Source organism: Amblyomma americanum, chromosome 11, assembly GCF_052857255.1.
Source record: "Amblyomma americanum isolate KBUSLIRL-KWMA chromosome 11, ASM5285725v1, whole genome shotgun sequence".
NCBI classification, from domain to species: Eukaryota; Metazoa; Arthropoda; class Arachnida; order Ixodida; family Ixodidae; genus Amblyomma; species Amblyomma americanum.
In genome coordinates, this window is record NC_135507.1 from 33,605,737 (window position 1) to 33,623,460 (window position 17,724).

General features: G+C 45.1%; 3 protein-coding genes across 4 annotated transcripts; 2 read left to right on the top strand and 1 right to left on the bottom strand.

Moving 5' to 3' along the window:
* The first annotated feature begins 1,057 nt into the window (after positions 1–1,057).
* Positions 1,058–12,156, top strand: LOC144110521 (uncharacterized). The gene is made up of 5 exons (XM_077643507.1): positions 1,058–2,126; positions 2,764–2,972; positions 4,694–4,866; positions 7,636–7,804; positions 9,601–12,156. Exons 1-5 carry the CDS (start codon positions 1,404–1,406, stop codon positions 9,851–9,853), a joined length of 1,527 nt encoding a protein of 508 aa, XP_077499633.1. The 5' UTR covers positions 1,058–1,403; the 3' UTR covers positions 9,854–12,156.
* On the top strand, positions 10,267–10,824 carry LOC144110523 (protein GVQW3-like). Its single transcript, XM_077643511.1, has one exon. The coding sequence runs from the start codon at positions 10,267–10,269 to the stop codon at positions 10,822–10,824; it is 558 nt and encodes a 185-aa protein (XP_077499637.1).
* A 902-nt stretch (positions 12,157–13,058) lies between the features above and the next one.
* On the bottom strand, positions 13,059–17,446 carry LOC144110522 (NADH-cytochrome b5 reductase-like). Of its 2 annotated transcripts, none has more exons than XM_077643510.1 (6): positions 17,128–17,446; positions 16,652–16,794; positions 16,375–16,462; positions 15,599–15,703; positions 13,636–13,839; positions 13,059–13,323 (listed from the first exon to the last, which is right to left on the bottom strand). In XM_077643510.1, exons 1-6 carry the CDS (start codon positions 17,344–17,346, stop codon positions 13,129–13,131), a joined length of 954 nt encoding a protein of 317 aa, XP_077499636.1. In that variant the 5' UTR covers positions 17,347–17,446; the 3' UTR covers positions 13,059–13,128. The 2 variants fall into 2 exon arrangements, with proteins under 2 accessions (XP_077499636.1, XP_077499635.1); XM_077643509.1 differs by having other exon boundaries at positions 16,652–16,800.
* Positions 17,447–17,724: the final 278 nt, after the last annotated feature.

The window sequence follows — 17,724 nt, forward strand, 5'->3', positions numbered from 1 at the left end:
TCACACTTTTGTTAATAACACGATGAACAACTAACTATAGTCCAAACCTTCAAACTGTTGAGTTGATTTCTCATTTCATTTTGTTTGTTCTTTATGTATCCAATCTAATCCTGCAGCATGATTAAGTACACAATGAACTACCAACTAGCTAGTTACTCTTTAATTATACCTTTCAACCATAGTGTGGTGTTTGCATTCCCTGTAATTTCCGTATGGTTATAGCAAGATAACAGGAGTTGGAAATTAGAGCCTGCAGTGTTGACACGAGAAGTTCACCAGGAAATTTGTCCGTTATTCTACCCTTTCCCAAAATGCGTGCTACTTTCAGGACATGTCAGTTTTCATTTGCTCACAATGGCAGTTGCAAAGGACTGATTTAAAATATTTATTAGTGTTTGCACGTATGTTTATACTAAATTCTAGCTGAGAATAATACGTGCGAATATGGAATGCTCTCAGTTTCTCTGGGCACAACTGCTTCCAGTGGACAAAAGCACTCCTAAAGGTCCGAATGATGCCGGATATGATACAAAAAAAGGTATGTCACGAGATTAGCTTCTATGCAGCACCTTCTAGTTGATTCAAGGTGACAGGAGTAATGTTTGTGCTCAGCTGCTTTGCGCTCAAAGCCGATGTTCCTAAACTATAACTCGAAGAGATGGCGGAAGAAATGGAGAAACGGAAAGGTTCGTGCTGAACGGTGCAGAACATGGCACCGAAACATGGATCAAGCAGTAAAAGGATAAAATGTTCGACTATTACGACTTAACTGTGATGAGGTATGGGGTGCAACTAAATAACCTTTATGCGTGATAGGATGCTGGAAGCGTTGGCCGCACTGACCGACACCCCTAATGCAGCTCGTGCCTTTTTTTAAAACTCCCGCCTTTGTGACAAAGGCTAGCGTAACATATAAAAACCAAGAAGAAGAGCATAAACAGCTAAAAAAGTACAAAAATTACACGCAGGCTGGATTAGGGCGCTTAAATTAATTTGTTAAAAAAAATTCAAACGGGCATGGATTTGTTTGTCATGCTGATGATGATGATGATGCTTTGTAAAAATGGCGCCGCTCTTGTAGCTTGCATTTCCATGCTCCAAAGCTGCCTAAAGAACGAGTAGCGACTGGAGTGTGATAGCAAAGGTGCGCCCCATGGAGTTCGTAATGCACAAGTGTGATATTTTGTTCTCAGACGCAGCATGGCGATTACTCTAAAGGTTGCCAGAGCCCACAGCGAAGCTGCACACGTTCGGAACGCAACCAGGTGCTACAGCTGTCGAATCGGTTTCGGTGGTTGCTTTGTTTGCACTTTGGCGACATGACACTGCTATTATAATTAGACAGAGGCCTTAAATAAAGTGTGCGCCTCGGAATTAACGTACGCTTGTCGAAACTACCCGAGATGTCCGAGAAAGGCCGCAACGACGCACACGATCCTGTCCAGCCTGCTTCGACTGCACTTACCTCCGTAGGTATGCGGACGAGACGCCAGCCTCGCAAGGACTACCGCGCTATGGTAAACTCTCCGTTCGACGGCAGTGACGACGAAGGTGATCCCGACGGTGGCAGCTGCGACGATCCCGACAACTCGGGCACCGACGGAAGCTCTGTCCGCGACGACGAGCCACCCCGAAGACCCCGACGACAGTGCGCGTCGTCTGCTTGCGTCTTCACCTGCGTGCTATGCTTCGCCGATGCAGACGACAAGACCACCCACCTGGACCACCTAGCGTCGGCCCACCCGAATCTAAAGACGCACTGCCTCGCGTGCGAGTCCCAATACACCTACTCGGATTACACGCGACACCTGCGCGACTGCCACCCGCAGGTGTTGGAGGCCGTCGAGAAGGCGGGTAGCGAGAACAGACTCTACTGCCTCGAGTGCGGCAAGGGATTCGACAAGAAGTCGTATCTGTACCAACACCGCTCGCAGCATTTCATGCTGAGTCGGGTTCCGTGTGCCGTGTGCGGCAAGTCGTTCCTCGAAGGAGCCATGATGAACAGGCACATGGCAACGCACAAGGAGCAGAAGTACGAGTGCTCGAGGTGCACGCGTACTTTTCGCACCTCGGTCTGCTTGAAGAGGCACGAGAGGGTGCACGCCCGCTACAAGCATTTGTGTCAGGTTAGTGCGTCCTCAGTTGTTGTCAAGGGACGCCAACTTACCGACTACTGTTCGTAGTGATTGCGTGGAAACGAAACTATATCGAATGGATCTTTATTTACAGCTGTTTTCAGACTTGATTTAAAAGACGTACTTGCATTCATATTGTCATATTGGCATTCGTATTGTGTGGACGCTTCTATTTTGTTAGTAATGCCTTTGTGCATGTGCACAAGAAAATTCCACGTACGTGGATTTATAAGAAAAGGAAATGCTATTGGCCATACTTTTCTCTATACTAACACATCTCAGAGCTATTAACGCCTTGGTCTATCATTTGAATTAATGCGTTTTACAGCAAACAAAGGAACGCATAATCTCTGTACAGCAGTCAAACTTTTGTAGTGTCGCAGTGTTATGCTGCTTGTAGCAGCCAAGTAGTTTGTGATTCCAAAGCTAGCCTCAGAGAAAAGTGCCCATTAAAAGTCCTGTAGTCCTGACTGGCATTTTGCATGCATTGAGAGTGACAGTTATTGAACAGAGTTGGTAATTTGTTTGCTCTGGCAGCTGTCAAAATGCACGGCCATCTTAATTCTTCAGTGCCATGCTGAGACTGGCCCCTGGAAGGTGCTGACACAGTTTCTTGCTGTTGTGGCAGGTGTGCGGCTGCCTGTTCAGCACGGTACTTGGTCTCGAGATCCACATGTGCATGCACCATAAAAAGAGCGGGGACCAGTATTGTTGCTCCCTCTGCCAAAAGGAGTGCTCCGGCCCGGAACATCTGCGCCACCACATGATGGCGAAGCATGGCGGCGAGACGGGTGGTGAACGTGTCTACATTTGTCAGATCTGTGACCGCCGATTCAGGTATGCATATCTGCTTGAAATTGCGTAGTAGTTATTGACTTAGGCACGAAAAATGAGAAAAAAGAATGCACAATGCCACAGAGTAGTGCTGTTGCCCTGTTGTTGTCCTTCCTTTTATCTCATTTTTTGTCTCTTGGAAAGCACCCTGGCACAAAAAAAAATTAGGACACACAATAGAGATGAGACGAGGAACAGGTGCCAACTTCCTACTGCTTATTGCACGAGGAAGGCACATACGTTATAGCCTCAAGCTACAGCCACTTTCACTCCATGTGCCTTATCAAAGCCATGACTTATCGCCTCACACTATCATCTTTGCACAGAAAACCATACTCCGCAGCATACAATTTGACTGGCGTATCACTCACGCACAAGTCAAATTGTATGCGGTGGAGTAATTTTCTGTGCAAAGATGATAGTGCGATGCGATAAGTCACATGGAGTGAAAGTGGGCGTCTCTATTGGGTGTGTGAATTTTTTTTTTTTTTTGTGCAAGGCGGCTTCCAAGTTCCAAGATGCCAAAACCAACTAGCCCCGCAACATGCTTAACTAAGCTTCATCCTTTGTCTCTGAGTGCAGTTCATATCACATCATATTACTGCCAACTAGCTAGACGGTACACCTGGACCAAAGTTGCTATGGAGCTGGGCTAGTTTGTAAATTGTACCATTGTCAACACAATAAGGCAGATGGACAAAGTGGGCGGGACACTGTTTTTTTCTTTCCAACTGATCTTTCTTCAGAACAAACAAACCTTTATATGCGCAAAAAAAATTGCGCATGGTATGAACAAACAGCAAGCAGGTGTGCTATCATCCATTCCACTTGGTTGCAGCTGGCGTGCACAGGTTTTGTCATTTCTGCGTGGCTGTAGCTGCTGTGAATCTGGTTTTCCTTATTCACCAGGACATATAGCAGCTTTTTCGCTAGTGACGCACCTGGTGCTAGGGCACGAAAAGGAAAGGGTGATTTTCCTCTCCCCACTTTGCCACCTGCCACTGTTGGCAGATGGAGGCTTCATCCACAGATATGACGGCTTTTTGAAGCGAAAAGCTTCGCTACGCTAGGTAAAGGAGTCGTCACATAGGACGGAGAATGACCTTGAACGACCTTCAGCCCAATCACGTTATCCGTGTATGACCATATGTGTTACAGTTATGGCGTCGAACCCTTGACCCCTGACCTTTATTTGACCATTGACCTTAAGAACATCCAATGGGGTGATGTGAAGCCACGTGATGACACCCTATGGGGGGTGTCGTAAGACCATGCGATACATCATAGCCACGTGGTCGTGTGGGTATATATAGAACGGCTGTCGCGAGCATGTAGCGGAGATGCCATGGACGAGCCTCAGACACTTAGCAAGCGCACTTGCTTTTTGATGAATTCCAGGGTTAGCCAAGTTAAGCCACTGCCAGTTTTTTTGATAGCGAGGCATCAATGTGCTAGTGCACTAAAAAATTCATCGATGCAAGCTGTTTACTTGCGAAAGTAGCTGGTGATGGTGACACCTGTAATTCATTTTCTAGTTTCTAAAAGCTCCATTGGTGCAAGTAGCATCTTTGTTGTTAGAAAGCCATAATCTTTTTTGATACAGGCCAACTTTAATTTGTTGTCAGTGACCCTTTAATTAAGAGCAAAAGGTGCCTCCTGAGTCATGTGAGCACTGAGTGAATATGTCACGTCATACCACCTTACCGACACATGTTCTATTGCAGGTGGAAACAAAGCCTGAATGCACACATCGCTCTTCACAATGCTGAGAATGGAGAAGCGAGCACAACGGTGGCCAAATGCGACAAGTGCGGCCGGAAATATCGCAACCTATGTGCCCTCAAGGCACACTTGATCACACACAGTAACCTGAGGCAGTTCCCCTGCGACACCTGTGGTATGTGCAATGTCACATCTTGGAGTGAGGCCAGGGGGGACGCATAGAATTGGATGGGTTGCATAGGGCTTTCTTTCAGTGGCTAAAGACATTCTACTGCCCTGTAAATGTGTGCTTTTTTTTTTATATATGACCGCTTTCCTAGCTTATTCAGATTTTTTTGTGAGATAAACTCGCCCGTTTTTTTTTTTTTTTGATAGCATAGTTTATTGCCTCTGGGCAAACTCCATTTTTCTACTTACTGTGTCGTCTCATGCCGAAGGTGGCCGTTACGTGCAGTGTGTTAAAGGCCTCTCGACATATTTTGAGTCACGTGTGTGTGCGTATTTTTGTATCCTCTTCTTTTTTTTCTTAATCGAGCCCTAGTCAAGTTCTGTCTTTCAACCGGCTTTCCCGCAATTAACCAAGCTGTTCAAACAATGTAAATATAAGAAAGCCAGGGCTTTTCACTGCATCTAATGATGTATCAGATGAGTGCCAGACAGTAGTGCAGGCTGTCACTACCAAAACACAAAGTGCTTTTTGCATTAAAGAACAGTGATTTGACTTGATTCATTGTTGAGGAAATTCTGCTGAGTTAAAATGATTTACAGTCGTGCCTCGTTAATATGGACACTTTGGTTCCAGAGCAAAGCTATTCATAAAGCGAGTCATTCGTAATAAAAATTCATGATGAGAAACCAAGAAAGGAAATTTAGAAAAAAACACTTATAATGAAGGTCTACTTCTGTACTTTCTAGTGTATGTACAAGGAAGTGGAAATTATATACAAAATGTTGGAAGCAAGTGCATTACGCATATCATAGTTATCTTCAAAAGAATGTGGTCCACGAGATGTCTCGTGGTGTGATGACGTGTGTCTTACTAAGTCAGCTGAAATCTGCGGAATTCGGCTTTGAACATAGCATAAGCCGCAGAGCGAGTTTTCAGTGTGAAAACACTACTTCACAAGGTCTAGCCGACTCACCGAGTTTGCATGAAGCTTGACCTTGAGGGTGACCCTGGCCAAACCATAAATAAAAAAATTAAAAATATTGCTGCGACTGGGATCTGAACCCGCGGCAATGCGGACAGATCAGCTTCGCTGGCCACTGCACGAGAGCACTATGCTATTGCCACAGCTGATCACGCTTCGTGGTAAACTGCAGCGCACTCTTGCGCTTTGCATTGCACATCGTGGTCTTCTTCAACTAATACTACTAACAATCTAATATACACACTCTCGCGCTGTGCGCTGCACATCTCGTCTTTAACAACTACTACTGGTACCGAACTAATATTGTTGTGAGATGTGCTGACAACCCAGCAAAGCAAAACCATCAGCCAACCGGGCTAAACACGTGCTTTCACGTGTCTACTCGGTTTAACTGCATTAAAATCCTGGCACTGTTTTTTTTAAGTCATTCATGCAGAATGCATATGTGGGTCAACTGGCACCTTGGCACTGCAAAAAGGTGAAATCACAAAAGGAAAAAGGCATCACTCAGACAGTTGCACTTGAACATCACCTTTCACTGGTGCAGTCCACTCAAGATACAGGAAGGAAATGATATGGTTGGGGCAGTCGGGATTTTGTTTTCATCGCTGTGCAGCTGCAGCAGAAAAAGATTAGCACAAATGACTAGTGTGAAATGTTCTCCACTCACGGTACTGTGGTTCATAAAAACGCCAATGAAGAGACTGGCATGCCTTCCCCAATCCTCAGTCTTGCAGAATGTTCAGCAGGAAGTCACCACTTTCAAATAATCCATTTTAAAATTTTTTTTTTCCGCCCAGCTGGTTGTCGGTCACTCCCAACTTTTTTTCGCTGCAGCTACATACATCGGCCCTAATGGGATTTGGGCATTGTCCAGACAGCGGGTCCAAATTAACGAGGCGTAAATACGTCGAAAAAGTTTGGCCCCCCAGAAAAACTGCCCATAATTTGCCTTTTCCACTAGATGTAGCACGCTCTAGGGAGTGGCGAAGATTATTCTGCTACTGATTGAAAATGAAAGCACATGGGAGACACAGGCGCGATCCGGTTCCACAAGGCACCAGCAGTACCCTGCGAGTAGCAAGGGTGCACTTTAAAAGCTCCTGCCATCTGTCGCATGTGCAGTAGTAGCTCGCAGTTTGTTTTCAGCCAGTGGAGCTGGAGGGGGAGAGCACGCATATGCAGAGCGTCTGCGTGAAAAAGGTGGATTCAGGTCGTCCGTATTAACGGGGGCGGTATTGACGGGAGCAGTATTGGTGGTATTAACAGCGCATGACTGTAAATGGTTTCTTCGTGGACTTTCAGGGACAATTTGCATTGAATTTGTTCCATTATTTCGTTACAGACCTTTGTTATCATGAGGCATGTCTGTAATCAGTTCAGGCACTCAACATGCCACACTTACTTGGCTCAGTTTCTTAGCTCTGTTTCTGAACTCTCTGCTGCTGTGATTGAAATGGCAGCTGTTGCTAATGACACTGAAAGAGTACGGTCAGTAGCAGCCACAGGTCCTGTGTGGTTTGCATGGTCCTGCAGGTCTGCATGGTAACCAGAACGGTCTTTAGTGAGGCATAAAGGTTGGCATAGTCTGAAGGTGGCCACTGGCAATGGCTACCAGTCTTCAAAGTGAGGTGTTCCCCAGCTACACATAGCAGCTAGGGCAGCTGCGTTTCGCTCGGGCGACAATTGTCGAGCAATGTATAACTGGCATTTTCCCAGGATCCTGTGGAAGCCGTGTTTGTTCTTGGTGCATTTTTCATTTCCTTCTTCTTTCTTTGTCCTCCAATGTGCAGGCATATCATTTAAGCGCAAGCATGCTCTCAAAGAGCACAGTCAGGCTGTGCACTGCAGTGAAAAGAAGTTCCAGTGCAGCTTCTGTGGCCAGACCTTCGTTGTCAAGCGTTACCTCACCACTCATGTCAAGCAGGCGCATGCACCCGATCCCCAGCCATTCACTTGCAGGCAAGTGCTTTTTGATGGTGTCAAGAAAATATACATGACAGCTGTGGAAGAAAAGAATGCATATCAAAAGATGTCCATCTTAACGATAGCATGACGTCTGTAGCAGTACCGAAACCAGCACGGATTCACGTGAATGCAGTAGTCCTGTGTAAATACTGGAAAATGCAGTTGTGAGATTGATTGTTAGAAAAACAAAATGATAGATTGCGTATCTTTAGGTGTCTGCCCTCGACCCCTTTCCGGTTCATGCCATGAACTATGTTGCCTGAGCATTAGTTTTATGTTGAAAGTTTACAGTAGCCTTGTGTTTAAGCGCTGACAAAGCAGTATCAGTACTATGTTAAAAGAAAGCTGATGGTAAGCTATACAGTGTGGGATCCCAAGCCTAAAAACGGTTGGGGAGGCCCTTGTGTTGGAGAAACATGACTATTACTTAAGTTGAGCAATTAGTGGTGTTTACCTTTTCTAATCCATATATGCCTAGCGTCTCACGTCTTCTCTGGGTGCCATTTTTGAAATTCGACCTCATCAGCTACATTGTAATTCTGCGAGAAAAATCATTTTTGCGCATTGTAATAAAGACACCACCATGCATGATGATAAACGTGATTTTAAAGTCGAAGTTGAATGTTTGAAGCTTTACCACAGGTAACAGGTAGCGAATATGCCTATTGTCCTACATTCTAGGAAGGCTCAAAAATTGGCGTTGAGAAAATTATTTCCACCAATAAAAGGATTATTTTGAATTGTGGAGTTTACTGTATCAAAAAATATTTTAACTTTTTCAAATTTCTGAAGTTTTGGCATATATGGGTTCAAGTGGCATTGAGGACAACTCCATTCAGTTTTTGGTTGGCTATTTATGGCCGTGTTAATGTCTGGTGAGCAGCAAAAGATTTATTTATGGATGAAATATTTGGAGTGAAAAAGAAAATGCTTTTTCCCATGCTGGATTGAAATTTGTGATGTTGCTGTTGATATCGTGACTAGGTATTATGAACTGTGTGATCGCTGGCTGGAAGTGAATGGTGGTGTGTCTAGCCTCAGATATCCGTGCTGAAAAAAAAATATATTGACATTATCATAGCCTGTTGGTGAAGCTGGCCAGTGGCAGCAATACGCGTATTTCATTTTTCGTGCTTTCCACCTCATAAAATCTCTCCTTTTAGTGAAGAGCCTCTTTGTCATTAGAATACAGTAATGAATCGGTACAAGAGCCCAACTTCAGTTTGCCCTCAATGTCTGTTTTGTAACTAAATGGTGTGGTTTGGTTTATGAGGGTTTAACGTCCCAAAGTGACTCAGGCTATGAGGGACACCATAGTAAAGTGCTCCAGATAATTTCAACCACCTGGGGTTCTATAACATGCACTGACATCACACAGTACATGGGCCTCTAGCATTTTGCCTCCATCGAAATGCAACCACAGTGGCTGGGGTCGAACCCGCGTCTTTCGGGTCAGCAGCCGAGCACCATAACCACTGATCCACTGCGGCGGCTTTTATAACTGAATGGTTGTTCTGATAATGTAAAAAAAAAAGTACAGGTAACATAGCTTCAAACAAACAAGTTTCAGCATAAAATTCACCAATTGTTTGGTTTAGTGCTTCTTGATGAGGTTCTAAAATTAATGCATTGTAGTAGTGGAGTATAATACAGAATGAAGCATAGAGCCATAATTCATAATCGCAGAAAAGTGTGGTGGTGAATCATCCGTGGTTGGTAGTGTATGTGCTCTGTGCAGACACAGGCAAACTGATGAGCCCCGTGTCTTCCCCCCCGCCCCCCTTTTTCAGTGATTGTCCAAAGGTTTTCAAGACACGGAAGGCCATGAGATCCCACTGGCGCACCTGCCACGGCGACGTTCCCAAAGACCACATCTGCGAGCTCTGTCACAAGGCATTCGTGTCGGCCAAAGATCTCCGGCGCCACTCGCTCACCCATGGCGGAGACAGGGTGCACAAGTGTGAGCACTGCGGTGCTTCCTTCTACAGGGCGGACAACCTTCAGCGTCATGTTAAATCTACGTGCAAGCTCAGGGACCTCTGAGCCATGTTGGACTAGCATCACAGAGCCATTTCACCATGAAATGTGAAACTCAAATGCTAGCAGGCTCCGAAGAGCCCACTTTTCTTCAAATAAAGGGAAACTGCAGAGATTTTGGACTTATACGAGGTCTGTTAGAAAAGTATCCGACTTTATTTTTCTTGCGATCACCTGATGAATATGAAACAAGCGTGCTTGCATGCGCATGCGTGATTTTTTTCCCGCCTGTCGATGGCGTCAGTCGCCGGGACGCAGCGTTTGAGTGAGGTAGCGTGCAGTGCTCTCGTCGGTTTTTTATTGCAAGGAAAATGGCGGAGCGACTGGAGCAGCGCTAATGCGTCAAATTTTGCCAGGAACTGGGCGACAGCCAAGTGGAAACCATTCGGAAGATTCAGGCGGCTTTCGGTGATGATGCTATGAGCAGCACTCAGACTAAGCAGTGGTACAACCGGTTTAAAGACGGCCGCACATCGGTGGAGAACGAGCCACGCTCTGGTCGGCCATCAACGTGCCGAAATGACAAGGTCATTGCCGAAGTGAACGCTGTGGTGATGCGGGACCGTCGTGTGACTATCCGAGAAATTGCGGAAGGGGTGGGCATCAGCACTTTTTCTGCACATTCCATTATCACCAAAGATTTGGCCATGAAGAGAGTTACGGCGAAATTCGTGCCGAAGCTGCTCACAGTGGAGCAAAAGCAACTTTGTGCTGAAGTCTCACAGGACATGCTGGATTCCACAAACAGTGACCCCGACCTCATGAACACCATAATCACTGGTGACGAGTCTTGGGTGTGCATGTACGGCCCAGAAACCAAATCCCAGTCGTCACAGTGGAAGCATTCCACGTCACCAAGACCAAAGAAGGCCCGCCAAGTGCGCAGCAACGTCAAAGTGGTGCTGACTGCTTTCTTTAACTCCCGCTGTGTGGTACACCATGAGTACGCACCACGGGGTCAAAAAATCACCAAATAGTACTGCTGCGATGTCCTCCCTCGTCTAAGTGATGCTGTGCGGCGCAAGATACCGGAGTTACGGTCAACACGAAATTGGCGCATCCATCACGACAATGCTCCTTCCTGCACATTCCTTGCACTTGATTCAGACTTTTTTGGTGAAAAACCAGACTCCTGTAGTTCAACAGGCTCCTTGCTCTCCTGATATGGCCCCCTGCGACTTCTGGCTGTTCCCTGAAATCAAGAGGCCATTGAAAGGAGCGCGATTTCAGGCAAGAGAGGATATTATGGCTGCAATGACAGCTCCGAAAGAGGCCTTCTCGGAATGCTTCCAACAATGCAGCACCGCTGGGAGAAGTGTGTGGAGTCCCAAGGAGACTACTTTGAGGGTGATTAGGTTTCCAACGCTCCAGTTATGCCAGTTTTTTTTCTTCGGCCAAAGGTCAGATACTTTTCTAACAGACCTCGTATGAGCTTAAAGGGGTTGAAAGTGTGCTTTCAGGTATAGAGCATGCGAAGTCCTTTTCAGCTACCATTTGAAGTGGTGACTTAATCACCAATTGCAATTGCGACGGTCCTCAAGCTTCTCTGCAGCACACAGCGCCAAGGGGGAGCATGATAACGTAACCTGTGGTACTGGCACATTTCCAATGCATAAATGCTTGCTCTGAAGGAAGAAAACCAACGCCACCAAAAGCAAAGCCCGCCAAGCGTTGCTTGTCAGTATCCAACGACGCATGACAGGGTGTAATTGACGGCAGCAGAAATGAGATATCTTAACGTCCGCGACATCACACCGAGCTTCTCTGCACTCCTCCAGTGCTATGAAGAGAAGCCTAAAATTTAATTCTCGATTATGTCACCATTTTAAATGCTAGCGCAAAAAAACTTGGCATGCTTTACCTACAGCTTGCATAGATTTGAATCCTTGAATATCGTGGAATTCTCAAAAAGTGGTGCAGTTGCCCTTTAAGATGTGCCTTCAGTGACTGCACAGGCACGCATTTGTCGATGCAATTGTGCAGCAGCTCTTGTGCATTGATCCGACTGATTGCAGTGCAGATGATTACATATTATGTTGAGCTGAATTGATTGTGTGCCAGTCCAAATGAATTGCTTGAATCAAATTGAATTACATGTTGGTTATTATCTGTTGTGTGTGCACACGCCAGAGCAATTGCGTACATCACATCATTAAAAGGCACACTTGCTGCTGATTTTGTCGCAGCGGACTGTTATTCTTTTGAGTAATTTATGTTGTTTTAAGCGGGTTTGCTGAGCTATTGTTGGTAGCGAGTTGTACCACGACCTCCATGGCAGTTTACAATAAAGTGTACGACCGTGTACAGAACTGAATTGAGTTCACTAAGCTGTTCCGAGTGCATTCATGCCACTCCCGACAAAAAAATTGGAAGCGAAGAGCTTTAACACATGGGTTTGTAGGCAATTCCATTGTGCATGAATGCAACATATCATTTTGTTGTCACCAGGTGGCATGCCAGTGCTGTCAGAGTCCTGCCTCATGCTAGGGTTGGTCGCAACGTGGATTGCAGTGGAAAATTGTTATTAGTTTTTTTAATGTTTGTGAATTACAGGTGAAACATTTCCTATTTTTGGTGCAGTCATCGTTATCGAGCGCAAATTTAGGTTCATTCAGATAAACACCAGAGTGACTGACAATTATATACTATCACATTCTTGACCAAGAACTGGAAGCATTGTGCTTGTTGCACGTGTACGAATTCGTAACTGATAGCAGATGCTGGGGTAATATCTCAGTGGTGTTTCTTACCACCGAAAAACGAAAAAAAAAAACCTTTGTCGCTGGTAGCTGGTCTTCCTTATTTGTTTTTTTTCCTCCTGCACATTAGCACGCCACCTTTGCTGCCTGATTGGAAGGTGGTACATGAAAGTGAAGTGACCATTAAGAAATAAGGCTTGACTTTACAGTAGCGTAGACACCTACAATTTTTAAGGTGCTGCTACCTCTTGAGGTTCTAAGGCACATGACCACAGAACACACGAATGGTGGTAGTGGTTTATGTTGGGTTTAACATCCCAAAGTGGCAAAGGGCTATGAGGGATGCTGTAGTGGAGGACTCCGAATTAATTTAGGCCACCTGGGGAGCGTTCATATCCGCTGACATCGCGCACCACCCAGGCATTTCCACTGAAATGTGGCCAGTGTAGCCGACATTCAAACCTGCGATCTCGGGATCAGCAGCCACTGAGCTATCGCAGTGCAGCCATTCATTGGCAAAATGTTTACTACGGTTTTATACAAAATAAATTGTAAAGCCAGGTACTATCAAGTTCCCAGCATTTAGAAAACATGCCACGTCACTGCACCAGCCTTTTTCTTGAGATGGTCGACGAACCGATTGTTGAATGAATTTGGCCCACATATGAGCACGTGGGGAGGTGTGTGGCATTTCGAGAATTCCGCTTCGAGGAGCCCCTCATCTATTTCTCCATAGTGTACTTCATCACCGTACTTCAGATCCTCCACGTTAGTTTCCTGCATGGACGTGATGCACAGCGCTTTGTGTCAAGACATCAACGTCAGTAAGGAAAGTTAGTAGCCTCCAGGTTTTCCCGACTGCTGGGCACTGAGAACAAACAGCTAGTTTTACACCTTTGTAATGCTTTGTATCCAGTTGCACCTCGGCACAGATAATGTGTGCAAGGTCAAGCAAAACCATCCTGCATTGTATTTACTGACCAAGTTCGTTTTGTCGACATATTTTATCGTTATAACATCCAACAGGCAGGTCCGTAGCATTTTTTGGTAAAGGCAGTGAAAAGTTTGGGCTGGCACCATGCTGCTCACCTTGCTTAGGCAGTAGACAACGCTGACATTCCAGAAGTGTTTCAGCTCATCCAGCTCTTTTTTGAGGTAGATCTCTCTGTAACACGCTATCCCGAAGAGCAGGCGAACCATGGTGTAATCGTCAGCCATGCTTGTGATGTGGCGCAGCACTTGAATCATTGGTGCGATTCCAGTTCCAGCAGCAAGCAGCAGCAAGTGCTTATGCTGAAATTAATAATTTGTCAGAGGCACACACAGAGAGCGCAAGTGGGAAGTGTAAGTAGGTTTGTATGATATTGGCAAACACTGAAAGCACGCAGTAGCAAGCAGTTAGCATTCTATAATGTATGTGCAAAGCATGCTTCACTCAGGTAAGTGGAAATTAAACAATACATGTTATTTCTTACAACTGTCATATAAGATGAGGGGTGGTACAAAGAAAAGTCCAACTTTAGATTTAAAAGTAACTGCTGGCTCTCTATTCTGGGTTCCTCATTCATACGGTGGTACATCCACTTGTGTGGCATTCACTTACCTCAGATTTCTGTCAAACACTGTTTGCTCATATTCTGTCGCTAGCCCCACAGAAATCATGGTTTCCTATTTTCACTAGTACGACAAGCTCTGAATGACAATGTATGATAAGCTTTTAGTCCGCTAGCACTTAAGTGGCCATTCCCTGCATTTAGACATCTTGCGTTTCTTTGTCTGAAGGACAGGTTGACGATGAACAGCGCAAAACAATGGCCACCCAGTTCGAATGTGGCCTAACAATGCAAAATGGCTGTCATATTTTTAACACTTTACAGACTACAACCTTAGCCAAGCCATACATCGGCCCTAGGAAACCTGTCACTGCTGAGAACATAGTGTCTTATTACTGCTCAACATATTATGAAGGAAAAAACAGTGAGGTATAAGAAAAGTGTGCACACAAAAGAGACAGACGCACAAAGGGAAGCCCCAAGAAGAATTTTAAATGAGCACAATATAGCATCAGCACCTAGAACCATGCTAAGCTATAACATTTTTATTTGATGCAGCATGAAATGGCACTCTGAGTTTGCAAACAAAGTAATGACTCATAAAATAAGTTTTACTTGACCAACTGAGTGCATGCACAAGCATAAGAAGCCAGGGCCCGTAAAGGCAACTTAAATATCTTGCCACTTGCGAATGTGCAAAACCTGACTTTTGCATCGCATGCTTTGGCCCATGCAAGTTAAACGGTTCTACTTGGCTCCAACTAAACAACTTCCGCTATTTTTTTAAAGGGACACTGAGGAGAAATTGAAGTTGGCTTGTATCCATAGAATACCAGCTCCTGATCACAAAAGGCCACTCTTCCTGAAAACAAAGCTCTTGTAATGTAGAAAATAGCAAGAACCAAAATACAGGTATCGCCGCCACAGGCCAATCTCGCAAGTACAAGCGTGATGACTTCCTAGAACAAGAGGCGCCACCATGGAGGAATTTTCCTTACTTCATGGATGTCACGAATCTCTGAGGCTTGCAGAAGAAGGTAGCGCACCGCATCGCTACCCGCCAGAAATCACGGAGTCTTCGTTTACGTCACGTTTCACGTCACTCCGTTCTGTGTCGTCATAAGAGTTCTCCGTGTCGTCATAAGAGTTCTCGAATTTGAATCGGAGCGGCGGGAAAAAATTTTTCAACTTTGAATCCAAATTTCTTTGAAATAAATGCATCTTTCGCTCCCGGACAAGCGTCAACAAAGCCATGAAATGCCGAACTATCAGATATTGCTAACAAAAAAATTTTGATAGGGTTCTCCTCAGTGTCCCTTTAAAAACGCTGCTAAGATGTGTATATATACTTGGTCTCAAAGGGCAAGTGGCCATCACCATTACAGTGTGTTTGTTTGCAGGCAATGAACGTGCATTCTAATAGTCGCATTTGAGATCTGAACACAGTGCGCACCGCATTAACAAACAACGGCAGCGTTCACGGTCAATTCCACTATTACCATGTTTGGCTTGTAATCCAGCCCTCCAAATGGCCCCCTCCACTCTACAGAGCTGCCTTCCTCGAGTGTCCTGATGTATTTCGACATTCTCCCTTGAGGGTAAACCTGTGCGAGACAGAGCCACATATATTCGCCTTGAAGAATAGTCAATAGTTTTATGAGCAATAGTTGTTCATCTCAAATCGAAACACAGTCCTCAAGCCTGACTGTGTCCTCAAAATGCAGACAAAAGACATTACAACCGCAGGTCACTATTTCCCTGCGAATCCTCACCTACACTACGCCAAGGGCGTCTCTGTATGCAACTGAAAAGCGGCAACAACACATCAGCTACATGTATACTTACACATACCTAGCGGAGTATGTACGTAACTCAAATTGCAAAGAACCTGATAGTAAACTAGAAGAGACTTTAGTAAAACTTCTATTTGGGCTAGTTGGTGCATTTTTTTAACTTGTCCTTCTTGTGTGATTGCTTGTTTTTGCGCTGTTCCGTTCCCTTGGTTAAAAAAACTAGAAGAAATTGCCATTATTCGGTCACTGTTTGTGGAACACTGGTTCAGACGGAGCAACCATGTTGGAGGACATTCAGAGTACTGCTTTTGGTGCAGAATTCATGAAAAGGCGACTAGATGGGAGTGAAATTTTGAACAGCATTTACACTCAAATAGGTGTACTTTTTTTTATTCTTATTGTGAAGAAAGCTACAAACGGGACTGACAATGACATGCTTACTATAAACCAGTGTGCTTTTTGATTTTTCACTGGTAGCACACCTTGATCATGACTTCAAAGAAGCCAATGTCGCTTGGAGAAGAAATCGGGGTGTACTGACGGGTAACCATTTCACCGTCCACAGAAGCCCTGTAAATGTGAGCGAGAAACCACAGTAAGTGAAATATATGTTTTGTATAAGCTAGTCAACAGCAGTTAAAAGTTTAACGGCATCATGTAATGCTAACAAAAGATGCATGCTACGGCAATATAGGAGTACAGCCTACCACTTTGAAGAACATGAACGTTATTTGCAACTGCTAGAACTGGGTAACATACCTCATTATGAGATGCTGGCCAACGGTGAAGCCGAGGCATCCGACGTCATCGACTGCAAAGACGTATCTTGAACAGCACCCTGTCATTTTTTCGATGGCCTGAAGTGTGAATGATCTGTAGCAGTCCGGGCTTATGACGGGTCCCTGTTGCTGGCAGTGTGAAATCAAGATTAAGAAGTTTTTTAATTACTCTGAGATATTACAGCACTAAACTGAAATAGTGGCCATAAGCAGACTACACTGTAATTTAGAGCTGGCACATCAGCACATTGTAATGTAATCTCAGTAACAAGCATCTTGCACTCCAACCCAAACTTAAACCACCTCAAAATACACGCGCTAACTCCACCGCAGTCACAGTGCAAGGTTTAAAGTGTTATAGTACTCCACGTCTTCAGTTATGAGCAAGCCATACGAATGCACGGTGAAATCGGCACTGCAAGCAAAAGGAACATCCCTTTTTTTCTCGGAACGAACCGATTCACGGTAGTTGGGGCCGTACTGTAGCTCTCGCACGCACTCCAGTTCCCATATCGCCAGTTCCTGCTCGTAAATGTCGTTGACGCAGAGGGTACAGCCATTTCCACAGCATTCATCAGCCGCTGGTTTCCGCGGCTTCCGCGAAAGAAGTTCCATCGATATTTTGTCCTGCTGCAAGACATCGTCGCTGATCGACAATCCTTCCTTTTCACTCATGCAGTCAAAACGATAGGCCGACAGGGAATGCGAGCAGACGATATGCACAGTTCTTCGGCCATAACACGGATGTCCCGCGACTAGCTTCTGGGGACTAGCAGAGGGTGGTGGCGCTACCAACGAGCTATTAACGTGCGACGTCAATTTTTTTTCTTCTTAACTTTCAGAAGTTCTTAGCAGTTCAATAAATAAAACACTAAAGTTTCTCATAATTTTGAGAAACTATGGGATGAGGCCAGGGATGAAGTGCGTGTTCTAAATTTTCAAAGTCAACGCAAAGGCTCATAGGAAAATCGTCTGCTATCGCTACTTTCGATTCGTACTTTCCCTGCTTTCCCCCTGCCCACATGCTTGATATTTCAGTCGCTATGTCGGTAT

Bases quoted from the DNA above. Each gene is read 5' to 3' on its own strand.
- LOC144110521 (XM_077643507.1), top strand. From the start codon at position 1,404: ATGTCCGAGAAAGGCCGCAACGACGCACACGATCCTGTCCAGCCTGCT. The intron at 2,973-4,693 runs GTATGCATATCT...GTTCTATTGCAG, and splicing joins ATCTGTGACCGCCGATTCAG to GTGGAAACAAAGCCTGAATG. The intron at 7,805-9,600 runs GCAAGTGCTTTT...CCCCTTTTTCAG, and splicing joins CCCCAGCCATTCACTTGCAG to TGATTGTCCAAAGGTTTTCA.
- LOC144110523 (XM_077643511.1), top strand. From the start codon at position 10,267: ATGAGCAGCACTCAGACTAAGCAGTGGTACAACCGGTTTAAAGACGGC.
- LOC144110522 (XM_077643509.1), bottom strand. From the start codon at position 17,346: ATGAGTGAAAAGGAAGGATTGTCGATCAGCGACGATGTCTTGCAGCAG. The intron at 16,463-16,651 runs GTATGTTACCCA...TCACATTTACAG, and splicing joins GGCCAGCATCTCATAATGAG to GGCTTCTGTGGACGGTGAAA. The intron at 15,704-16,374 runs GTGTGCTACCAG...TGTCTCGCACAG, and splicing joins TCTTTGAAGTCATGATCAAG to GTTTACCCTCAAGGGAGAAT.